The following is a 12643-nucleotide window of genomic DNA, read 5'->3' on the forward strand; positions in this document are numbered from 1 at the left end:
ATTTTTGAAGGCATCTACGAAACTAACAGAAATTTAAAATCAACGAAATCTTAACTTAGCATCTAACGCGAAGAACATTCTTTTAACACTGATTATTTTGCTACCAAGCATTTGGGGTAGTTCTGCTTGTAAAACACATAAACAAAAAATCTATGCCACATCTTCACCAGCACCATAATTATCATCACTTTCATCGTTTTGTCGGTCTGGAGGTGTTTTGGCGACATTATTATTACGACAATTGATTGCACTAAAACATGAATCATTCAGCACATTTCGTTCTTTGAAATCACAGCTTCCTTCCCTACTACTGCCAATCGCACTTGTTAGCACCCTTGAAGAAACATCCAGATTTGATGTCGATTGATGTGTCTGTTGTAGGGAATGCGACAGTTGCAAATTTCGTGCGGAATCTTGATTGGAAGAACGTAGGTGAGAATGATGATAATGCATCGCCGGAAGAAGCTCATGTTTAATTTTGTTATGCGTCTTCAAATTGTGTTTATATTTCGTTGAGAAATCACAATGCGAACAATGGTACTGAGGTTTGACGCCACATTCTTTTTTCTCGTGACGCTTCCAGGTATATTTGGTACGATACAGTTTACCACACTGTCGGCACTTGTATATCTCTTGGCCGAGATTCTTGTACTTATTTTCCAGATACTTCCACATCAACCAAGATCGCGGTGGAAGATTTCCCGATGGCAGCAGCATATCTAAAAAGAGGAAGAAATATGTTAGTAAAATTATTTTTATCTAATGACCAGCCTTTGTCATATTTTGAGTTGATGTTCCTGAATTGATTTCATTCCTGACGGATTACCTGAAAAGAACAAAAAAATACTTATTTAGTAAAAGAAAAATTCATCTCATTCTTACACTAATTTATTGACAATGGATGTACAAAACAATATGTTGATGATTGACACACATGTTGACCTTTCTTTCCTGTATGGATATTTTTAAGATTAAATAAAACAATGAAAAAACATGTAAAATTGCAAATTTTGTTTGAAATTTCCATTCATTTATTTTCTTAGCTTGGATAAATATATATAGTCAAATTTATTGTTTATCATCTGGTTTTCTTTATAAACTTTTTGTTCGCAGATACTTGAAAACGGATTAGATCTTAATCAACTGTACATTTTAACTGGTATATATGTTGATTCAAACTGTTTGTTTACATAATCAATTAGACAATCTACTCAATATTAATGATAATCTGTCTCAAACTTTCTCAATTTTAATATACAGGCATTGATCGATCATTTCCATTTACCAATACATGTAGATCACAAACGTATTTTTGAATTTAGGGTTTCTGGTTATGTGATTTCTAAGCTTGCCTGTTTCTTCATTTTTTTTTTTTTCAATTTGACAAATCTTATTCTTTTATGAATCAAGTAAATTGCAGTTCTTTAAAGACAATTTGTTTTTTTGAATTGTCATTGATTTATGAGCAAATCAAATAAATCAATACTAACATGTTGTTTTTCATAAACATTTTCATGATGACTATTTTAATATATATCAGCATTTACAATGTTTTTGATGTTTGAGTGAAATTTCCTAATTCAACTGATGTATCAAACGGGGTAGTCATGTAAAACAGATACATGAAAGCTGCACATCTTATATCTGCACAGATATATCCATTTTAAACAGTTTTATGCATCAGATTGTGAAATGTGTCCGCATTCAAGAATAAAAACAAAAGAAATGCATTCATTACTTGACTCTTAAAATTATTCAGTTTTGGAGCAATGCCTAGTATGTATGCACTGTGCATTTTGCTGTTTTTAGCAAAGAAAACATATTTTAGTTATCGTAAACACGTTAATCAATTATGTTGCTTTGATCAATCCAGTCACTAAAATCATCGAAACGAATCTATGTGCTGCAATGATAAAAAAAACGTTTTGGCTTCAATTAGTAATCACTTACTTATAGCTGATTTAATCCTATGTTAGGGACTGTTGCTTCAAATTTGAGTACAATTAATAATAAAACACATACTTTGCTACTAGTTGTTCGTTGTTCTCTTTGATGGAATTACACGAAACTGAACAACAATGTGAAGCGAAATCGTGATTTTTAAATTTGTAATACCAGATTTTTTGATAGCATCGCTGATAGAAAGTAGAACTCTGTTACAGAGTAGAAAAAAAAATATAAATAACTGTTCACACAAAATCATTATTTATAAGTATAGCGAAGACTGCGCGTAATCTAATTCTCTTGCCACGCAAATTGTTCTTATCCCTGACTGTCCATGGATTCAGGTTTGATGCTATCCAGCATATGTAATGATTCGCGGTTTTTCGATTTACGCCGGCTCTCAAGCTGTGGCATATCAGAATGGTGCTTCCGAATATGGACACCCAAATTGCCCCGCTGTTTGGCCTTGTAGGTGCAGTAAGGGCACTGATGCATGGCTTCCTTCCCACCACACTCAACATTCTCGTGACGGCGGAGTGTCGATTTCCAACGATATCGTTTACCACAATGACGACAAACGTACTGACGCATCTCGTTCTCGTCATTATCGCTGACAACCGATTCATTCACCGTGTATTCAAAATTTTTCATGATGCTGGTATTTGCCAGAAGTGCATATTTGTCGTCCATGGTAGTGTTGAGAATTTTAGCTTCTGGTTTTAGCATCTTTTTGGTTGCGGATGCTTTAACAGCCTGCTCATGACACTCAACACCCGACGACTCTTCGATTTCAGCATGGGTAGGTTTCGATCCGTAAGTATCGCCAAAGCTTACTTGTACATCTTCCGGGAGCTCGATGTCATCGATCACCGAGTAGTCCAAATCATCGATCATGCCAGCCGTAAAATCATTGCTCTGGGACGTATTCGATGTGGAAGTTTCGTACTCATTCACCGTATATCGAGTTGTTGTAACTGGTTTTGAAATGCATGATATCGGTATTTGCTGAATATTGCTTACGTCAATGGTTTTCGGACCTTGTCCGGCAAATTTTCGCGATAACGAGAAATTCAGCAATTCGATCTTAGTTGTTGTTCCGGCGCTGGTTTCCTGCTGAGATGGGACGCCTATTTGCTGGCTGGTGGTGACTGTCGGTATGGTCAGAATTGGTAAAGCTGTAACCGTCTGAACGGAAGGATTTTTATGCTTAGAATATTTGATACGCGGATGGGTTGGTTTCAATATTTTCTTAGAAGATATGACTTGATGTTGGTTGCTTATTGTACTGACGCTATTGAGAGTGCTGCTGCCAACGTTGGAGACAAGCGTTGCTCCTACCGGAATCACCGCTGTACCGGCCGTTGTTATCACATCATTGGCACCGACTTTCAGTATTGAAACCGGCGTGGGTCTTGAATGCTGTTGCGTCAGACTTACGTTTTCAATAGATGATACTTTCGGTGTTGCTTTCAATGGTAGGATGTCTGTAATAAGAATAAATATGTACATTTATTTTAAAATAGGAATTTTATATCGTGCTAGTTTCAGGATTGGGTTAGCATGAATGGCAAGCGTCAAACACAATATCAAACGCTAAAAATGCGTAGTCAAACAGAAACATACTCTAATAAAATGTAAAAAAGTAAATATGGTTACCAGTCCTGAGTCTTCGTCAAGACTCGTGATGCACTTGTTTCTTTTGTCTATTCGTTTGATGAAATATATTACTAAAACAGGTGTCTTGTTTATGTATGTACGTTTATAAAATAAAGACAAACCAAAAGAGAAATGTTTTATTTTTATATTAAAAATCCACAACCGATTATACCTATGTGTAGAATGTGTGATCTTGAAAACAATGATGCCCTAAGGAGTAGGTTAAAGTTGAACTTATGGAGGTATAGTGTAAAATTTGTGACCTATTAGAGAAAAAAAGCGTTTCCCCATCTTACACAATAACTTAGTTGAATCCAATGAAAGCTTTGTTATACAAGAAAGTTTTACATAAAGAAATTAAAATTAAAATGCTGGTTCATGTTATTGTGTAAAACGGAGAAACATCAATGAAGAACTCTACACCTTTAATCGAGAAATATGACGGAAATAGAAGAATGATTCCAAAAATCCAAATTAAAAGACCCATATGGAAAGAAGAAGGGGAAGAATTGAACATTACCGCACTCATCGAATATGTAGGTCGTAGTGGTTGTGCCATCGCCTTGTAATTCGGTTTTCTTGATAATTTTGTCCTTTTTTAACAGCTCCTCGATGCGTCCGGTGTCTATGACGGTTGCAGTTTGCACTGGATTAACGGTGGCGCCATGTAACTGGGTCGTTTGTATAGATTGCGATGTCAGCTGAAGTGGTGGAGGTTGCTGTGGTGGCAACGCAGCTGTGGTGAACAGAATATATTTGTTATCCTTCTTTGATACCACAATATTCTTGCTCTCTAGCAGGCAATCATTTAGATCATTCAGAATAATTGGCGTCGATTGAGTGATTTGGGTCATCTGGGTTGTACCAACGGAAACAGACGGCAATGCTGTTGTGGAAATTGGCGCTGAAGTAACCGATATGGTTTTGATTTTCTTTGCAACACCGGAGTTTGTAGGAATAAGTGTCACTTTGGTGGCAAGCGGACGTTTATCTGTAAGAAGGATAATTTATTAGCAACATCTTAAAAGGGCTTAAGTTATTGTTTTACAAATAATAAGAAAGCACCCGACAATTGACCATTTACTCCGTGCTCTATAAAATTAAAAAAACCAAGTTTAGTAGGAATAAATCGAAGAACGAATTGTCGTGTTTTGTATGTACACGTGCATGTTATTTGATATCAATATCTAATCTAAAAGTAAAAGAGATTATATATAAACGAGTGTTTATTTTAGATAGACTATTATTAACTATCGTTAATTTTTATTTGAACTGCAATCTTATCATATCACACACGAAATTTTATAGAAAATTGTCTTTTTTATCCGGAAAAGATAGTTTGTCATATTACACTATTTTTAATTGATTAACAAACGGAGATACAATAACTTGTGGTACAAAACCCACCCTTCTGTTGTCCTTTTTTCACATTAATTGTGAAATAATTTACTGATAATATCCCTATGTGTTTGGATGCCTGGATTCAATGTGCCGCTGTAGTTGATTGTTTCGTTTACAACGTAACGGACAGTACGGGCAAGCATATTTTGGTTCCTGGTTACACTCCAAACGGGCATGGCGACGCATATTTTTGGCCAAAGAATAGGCTTTACCACACTTCGGACAATCGAACCGGGTATCGGATGTCGTTTTGGGTCGCATATGAGCTGGTATTTTACGCTCTTTTCTTGTTATAATAAGATTTTCTCGACCATCCAGAATATCTATTTCACTACTTCCGGTGGAGATAATGAATTCCAAAGAATCTGAATAAGTCGATTTCATACCATAACCCATCGGTTCGCAACGCTCGATTGATGATTCGGAGTTGTGAATATTGTTTACTTCCTCTAAATATTCAACATTTTGGAGCACAACACCTGTAACAAAAAAAAATAATTAGACATAATTCTAAAATAGTTAATTCTACTACAACTTTGAACCTATACAACATGGCAATCAATCATCGATATAGAAAAAAGTCTAAAATTACATAAACATTATATTTTCAATTCAAAAATAAATCTTAAGTACTCAAAGTGGGTGGGTTTCTTCAAAATGCTTCAGCAAAGTCTCCCGAATGGCACAACTGAAAACACAAAGATGACACTTGAAACTGAGGTTCGAAAAAGCCTGACGATCGATCTTCCCGTAGCGTTGATACGATATAATTTCCTTCGCATGTTGCTCGGGTTGTTTCATTGTAGTATTGGTCGTCCCACTGCTGTCACTGCTATAATTCCTGTTGTCTTCTCTCAATAAATCGGGAACGTGCTGAACAGCAATATCAACCGAATTTATATCGATCAATTCGCTACCGGCTATTATCACTTGTTCAATTGCCATTCCTGGAGTAGACATTTCCAGCGTTTCTTTAGCGGAGCCAGCTTACATGAAAAAGATAAATTAGCAAAACAAAAATCGATTATGATTGTAAGAGAAAAAAAGAGAAAGTATAATGCAATAGGTTGTCTAGCTTTACCATGTGCTACAATAACGAGTAACATATTTGTTTCCCTCATACAAATCATGAAAACAATTTAGGTTGAACTAACATGTTAAAAAAACCTCATTTTCAAATAAGGATATCGGCATCATATAAACTCCATATCCAAAAGCAATTCGAAAACTTTAAAGATAGCTTGAAAACCAATTTGAGATAATTATTGTAATAAAAAACACCATAAATACATTTCTTCTGGAGAATCTATTGATATAAACATAAACTATTTTGACTACCAACCTCAAATAAAATGTTATAATAAATGAAACATTTGAAGTTAAAATCCCTTGAATGATCGTTTATTGGCTACAATAATTTGGTTTCGATTACAGCTCTTTGTGTGAAAGTTATAAAATATTTGATAAACTTTTTCGTCTTCTATCAAATCGATCTTAGAAAATAAATAACAATCGTATGATGAGTCAACAAAAACAACAAACTACAACAGTTTTTCTTATCGATAATGATATACACTAGCTTCCGAAAGAAGCTCGGACGACTCTTTTACACTTTGAATATTAACATGATCAATCGCTAAGCGAGACTAGGATTCCTGCATTAATTTTCACGTGTTTGTATGTTTTTGGTTCATATTAATTTAAGTTAATACAAATGTAAAGCAAAACTCTGCTCTATTCTTTGTTTTTCTGTTTTGGCGTACATTATGAAGGTACTTTTAAAAATAGTACTTTATGCAAACACCGGATTCAAGGTGTCGTTTCAGATGGGAACCTTGAGAAAAAGCTTTCCCACACATGACGCATCGAAACTTTTTCATGCCACCGCATTCGTATCTGTGAAAAGAACAAGTATAGGAAAATATGTAATCATACGAAGAAAGAAAAAAAAAGGCTAGACAATGTGAAAAAAATTGTAGGAAAAAAAGGTGAAAACAATAGTTTACCTGATATGGCGTTGCAGGGAGCTTGCATCCTTATAGTTTTTATCGCAATTGCGCCTCGGACACTGATAGCGGCCATCGGCGTTAAGAAACTTGGACAGATCGGAAAATTTAATGTTATATAACAGATCGTTTAATTGTAGCAGACGCCTTCCATCCCGGCAGCGGGCGTTTGCACTTGTTAGATCTGGAAAATTGTAGGGGTTGAAGTTGAAGTTTAATTCGTTCTTCACTTTGTATAACGGCATTTTGCTAATTATTATTTTTTAACAGGTAATGTGGATTCGCAACACTGGGTATCGATAGCAACAAACGAGAAAAAAAACGTAAAAACAAGAACAAATGAAATCAAGACTTATTAAATTTGGCGCTGTAATAGGAGAACGATAAAATGAAAAATAAAAACGGAAAGAAAATTATGAAAATGGAAGCACTAGAAAGATAAGGCTGATGGATTCATTCTTCGTGACAATGTGGGCTCGGGTTTTCTCGCTTAACCTACAAAAATAAATCGTAGTCTTGGTTGATTTTACTCAATGTTTATGCACTATCTTTTATTGAGATTAATGTAAATTACATTTTCTTAATTTTAGAAAAATATCTTCAAATGATCTCAACCACAGATGTGTGATTTTCGTTTATTACATTAAATATCCCAAGTATATTATAATAAAACTAGAACTAAAATGGCATTTTCATTTGGTTCGAATTTTCCCTTAAAATTAATAGTTGTAAGTGAGAAAACCATATGATGGAGAAAAGAAAAGTTAGCAGTTAAAAGAAAAATACATCAGTCAATATGTTTTGCAGCTTAGATTATACAAATGAACAAAATGAAATGACACGTCGAACAGTTTTGAAAGTTGAGTAAAACAAAATGACGAATACACGAATTGTGAAATTATTGAAGTTGAGTGGGTACATTCTTCAGTGCGTAATCAAAGAAAAGTGTTTTGAAGTTTTGCAACAGCGACGATTGCGAGGTAACTTGGTCAATCACTTCCTGTTTCATCATCAGGGCGTCTACAGAGAATTTATCTCCGCCTTCACTGCCGTTTGGTTTGTTGAAATAATCATTCTCGGTTTTGATTCCACCGACTCCGCCGAGCTCTTTATCCATTTGGATACCGTGCTTGGAGGCCATGTGCCGAACTAGATGATACTTGCGGCGAAATTTAGAATCGCAGTGATCGCAGTTAAAACGTGGCGGAATTCCGATGCATTCATCTCGCATATGTCGTTGCAGGTGGCGTTTTCGTAAGTAGCTTTTATCACAAACGGTGCACTGGAATCGCTGACCTGAGTTTGCATAGCTCGCGTAAAATAAACCTGCCGAGGATTTGAAGTCTGGAAACAGGCGAAGGTGAGAAACAAAAAATGGTGAAGAAAATGACGAAACGAAAAATGACTGGAAATAACTCAAAAACCTACGGAAAAATATGTATAACAACATAAAATACAAACAAACCAAAAGAAGAAGAAGAACAAAAAATAAACAAATATAAACTACCGAAAAACGCGTCTAAGGTTCTTGATTTTCTATCTAAATAATATTCCTAGAATACTTAATAAACGTGCACTAATTCTTCTATTCTCAAACAGTTTTGTTTTGTCTAACTTGTTGTAATGTGTACAATTTATTTATGCCTTATAACTTTGTTATCAATAGTTTTAACAAATAACGAAAGAACGACTATTTCACAAATTCTTTTTGTGTACACCGTGTTTCTGCTTGAGGTGCAGTTTGAGGTCATACTTCCAGGAACAAGAAAAACTACAATATTCGCACTGGAATGGGCTTGAATTGATGATCATTTTCGGTGAAGCGCTTGACAATGACATAGCAGCTGGGGTTGAGGTTGAGTTTATACTACTCAAAGATATTTGTTTATTCGTTTTGGTTCCATAGGTTGGACAGTTGGAACCGCATCGTCGATCGCAACATTTGTAGGACAGTTGTTGAATAGTTACTTCCGGTTCGAATGCGTGGTGCGCCAATTTCGAGGTGACCTGTGAGTACATGGATTGTACTGTGAAAGCCTGCGCCGACGATGGTAAGCCGGAATGCAAAAACGATGCACTGACAAATGAGGATGTGGCTGAGTGAGGTGACACCGTGCTTAGCACATCTGTAAATGCACATGGGAGTGGGAGGAATGATTTTACACAAAACTTCATCTCGCACACACTATCACCTATTGTAGGTTAACATGAGTTTTATAATTATATATTAGAAACAAACTTACAAAAACGAAGGAATAAAAAATAAGTTTGTATAGTGTGAAATGAAAGCTAGTTTTTACAAGTGCCACTGTTTATTTCTGTACAAGCGAGTTTTTTTTTACACAATCAATCCCATGTGCGACGATAACGTTTAACAGGTATTAGTGGTGCGATATCAGGGTGTGTCCGGCGAATGTGTCCCAATAGTTGATCGTTCCGTTGGGACACATGATGACAGTAGGGGCATTGAAAGTTTTTATCTATGCCACATTCGTGACGTAGATGTCGGGCTAAGGTTATTTTACGCCGGTACACTCGAGGACATCGAGAACAACGATACATTGGTTCATCTTCTTCGGGTGATACCACTATCGAAGGGTAAGTTGTGTACAGGAAAGCGTGGCCTGAAATTTTTATGATTCAATTTTTGCACTGTTACTTCAGACAGGTTTACTAGAAATTAAAATATACATAAGCACAAGACAAAATATATCACTGCAAGCAACAAAAAAAACAATACGAAATTTACGAAATAAAATGACTTTATTGATCTCACAACTACAATTTTTTCCCTAGACAAATTACACGTTAAAACTAAGTAACATTTTCGAATGTATTGTGTTTCGATACTAAATGCTTGTGAATGCTTCCGTTGGCCTCCTGATTTTTGGCACGCTATTCCAAGGTACGATAGAAAGGACCATTGCAATGCAATTTTGTGTTAGAGATGTGCGCCTTGAGAATGTCTTTCCGGGAAAACCGTTTGCCACATTTGAAACATTCAAACTGTTTCGCAACTCCGCATTCATACTTCATGTGTCTGTCTAAGGTGTACGACAAAGAGTAAGCCCTTGGACACCGAGGACATTTGAATGCGGGTAATGCGGTGGGATCCATCATAGAAGGGTCGGAGCAAAGGGATACCGTTGATGAACTACTTAAGTCCGCCGGAGCCCCATCAGCAACAGCGGCCGCGTTCTTGAGCGTGCTTGTCAACAGTTGGTGCGTTCGTTTAGAGCATAAGGTACTGAATGCGCACACCGGAGACATCATACAAGCCGCTGCAAAATAAAATTTATGAAAGAAGCGCTCATTAACGTAGTTTGAAGAACCGCTTCCTCGATACAAGGAAAACGAGAGCCAAAAAATAATAGCCGATATGTATGAATGAGTGAGTACGTACACCATCACATGGTTAACAAACTCGAGTATCTTCATTTTCGACGACTCGAGTTATTTTTTTAATCAGCCCTGAGATTTGAATTTATCATACACTTATGATGAAATTGATAAATACTAAATGCTATTTAAACGTCTGCACATTGTTGGTATTAAACTGATTTTTAAAGTATGTAGATAAAACTCAAATAAATAAAACCCACTATTTTCTTTTCCAAGAAAGATTATTAAATTTTTTTTTTCATTGCAAAAAAATAACAAAAGCACTAGGTGAAAATTATCACGAAACCACCCTAATTTCAGATGCGTTTGTTGCAAATTAAAAACACTTAATACAATGTCAAGCTGATGTAAAGTAATGCATTAAACTAGCAAAAAAAGACGAAAAGTATGATTGATTGAATTTTCATGAATTAGACTAACAAAGACAAACGTTATTATTAAATCATTGCTTGCAAAACTTATCCCTAAAAAAATTTCAATGATGTTTTCATTTGCATGCACAAAAATCTGAAAAACCTAATGTTGGACAAAATCTGATTCGCATTCAATGGTTTTGACGAATGGAAGACCACTTCAAAGTCGCACCAACAAAACTGTGCTTTCAACTTTGTTGGAAAAAAACCATCACATTAAAAATATGTATAAGATACTGTTTATTGAAATAAGAGTCTGAGGGCAAAAAAAGGTAAACTAAGTTCAAATCATTTTAAGCCCAATGATGTTCCACTTTTTTTAAAGTTGTCACTACATTTCAAAATCATGGGGAGTTATTACATATTAGTTGATATGGCATTGAAGAATTCGTAAAATTTGTCAGTGATTTCATTCATAGTCTATTCTTGAAATTTTTATGAAGAACTCAATTTTTATTAAAAAAACAGCATCATTTTTGGTGCCTATGTTCTGATAACTGATTTTGGTGTTTTGAAATCGAACCTTTTATCAGAGGGTAATTATCATCTCTAGTTTTGGTGATATGGTGTTTGGAAATTTTAAAATTAATGAATTTTGAAACAAATCAATTATTGACAGCTGATGAACTAACAATGCTACATAAAATAACAAAAACTGATTTTTGATCTTTTTATAATTATAAGAGATACAAAGTTTTGAAAAAGTAAAAGAACTCTTCGAGAAAACCTCAAGTGTCATTGAAACCCTATGGCACATTCCACGCGCTTGTGCCACTGTCCGTTAGCATATAGAAAAAATCTCAAACTTGTCAATAATTTTGATAATTCAAATCATACAAAACCAACGGAAAAAAGAGAAAAAAAATTTAACATGTTTCATGTATGTAATCTTGAAAATCAAATTCTGGCCACCGCATAGCCTAGACTAGAAGATTTCAGTCTTCTAAGCCACAGGTCATGAGACCGAGTCTTGGCCACGGCATACATAGTACTCGTACTGTGGGCTGGTGGTGTTAATAACTTTGTTTGACGAGAAACTACGCACATCAAATTGTAGATAATTGTTTTCTCTACAACTTGTTTGAAGACACCTATAGAAATCAAAGTTGTATGTATCGAAGTCATAAATGGTCAATTCTAGCGTGAATTCACGTCAAAAAAGTCATCGATCACAACACAAACAACAAAATGACGAAATATATTCATTTTGAAGAAAACTCTATTTGCGACCGTTTGCTTAAATATTTTGTTCGTTTTCAAGTAAATTAGTTAACTTCTAAAACGATAACAGTTCAGAAAAGCCCGGAAAAGCGATTTCACGTCAGGTTTTAATATTCCTTTTTAATTCAGAAACTTTCTTTTTATTTAGAAAATTTCGAGTAGAAACAGGTGAATTGACCATTGACGCTTTCTTCATCATTTTTATTCTTTTTTGTAAGCTATCCAAACGTATTATTCATAACGTTTGTGGTAACATAACAAAATTTAACAGAAATAATATATTGATATTGTTGTTTATTTTTATTACATTGAAAAGTTTAAGTCAACATATTGGGAGGTCAAAATTGAAACAAAAAAGTATCAAACGGATTTGTGTTTCTTTTGGTGCCAATAACAATTGTGCAGTTTTCGGTGGCTTTTAGATTTTTCGTGAGCTGTAGCCAAAAAAAAAAACAATATCATTGGTATGGAAAAGGTAACTTTTTTGCATTAAAACCACTTTCTTAAAGCTGCACCAAGAAGCCGATGTCTGTGAATCATGAAATTTGCAAAAACCCGTAAGGCTGTAAACAGTTTTATGCAAAAATTATCCGAGCAGAC

At 35.1% G+C, this 12643-nt stretch overlaps 1 protein-coding gene across 4 annotated transcripts in view; it reads right to left on the reverse strand.

The window, feature by feature from the left end:
• Positions 1-996: 996 nt before the first annotated feature.
• Positions 997-12643, reverse strand: part of LOC129758244 (longitudinals lacking protein) — a 50104-nt gene continuing 38457 nt past the window's right edge. For 3 of the 4 annotated variants that reach the window (XM_055755713.1, XM_055755714.1, XM_055755715.1), the window contains exons 7-8: positions 4121-4591; positions 997-3428 (exon numbers count right to left, since the gene is read on the reverse strand). In XM_055755713.1, coding sequence (XP_055611688.1) covers positions 2263-3428; positions 4121-4591 — 1637 coding nt within the window. In that variant the 3' untranslated portion in view covers positions 997-2262. The remainder of the gene's footprint in view (positions 3429-4120; positions 4592-12643) is intronic. The other variant, XM_055755716.1, reaches the window with a different exon arrangement.

This window comes from Uranotaenia lowii, chromosome 3 (genome assembly GCF_029784155.1).
Source record: "Uranotaenia lowii strain MFRU-FL chromosome 3, ASM2978415v1, whole genome shotgun sequence".
NCBI lineage: Eukaryota > Metazoa > Arthropoda > Insecta > Diptera > Culicidae > Uranotaenia > Uranotaenia lowii.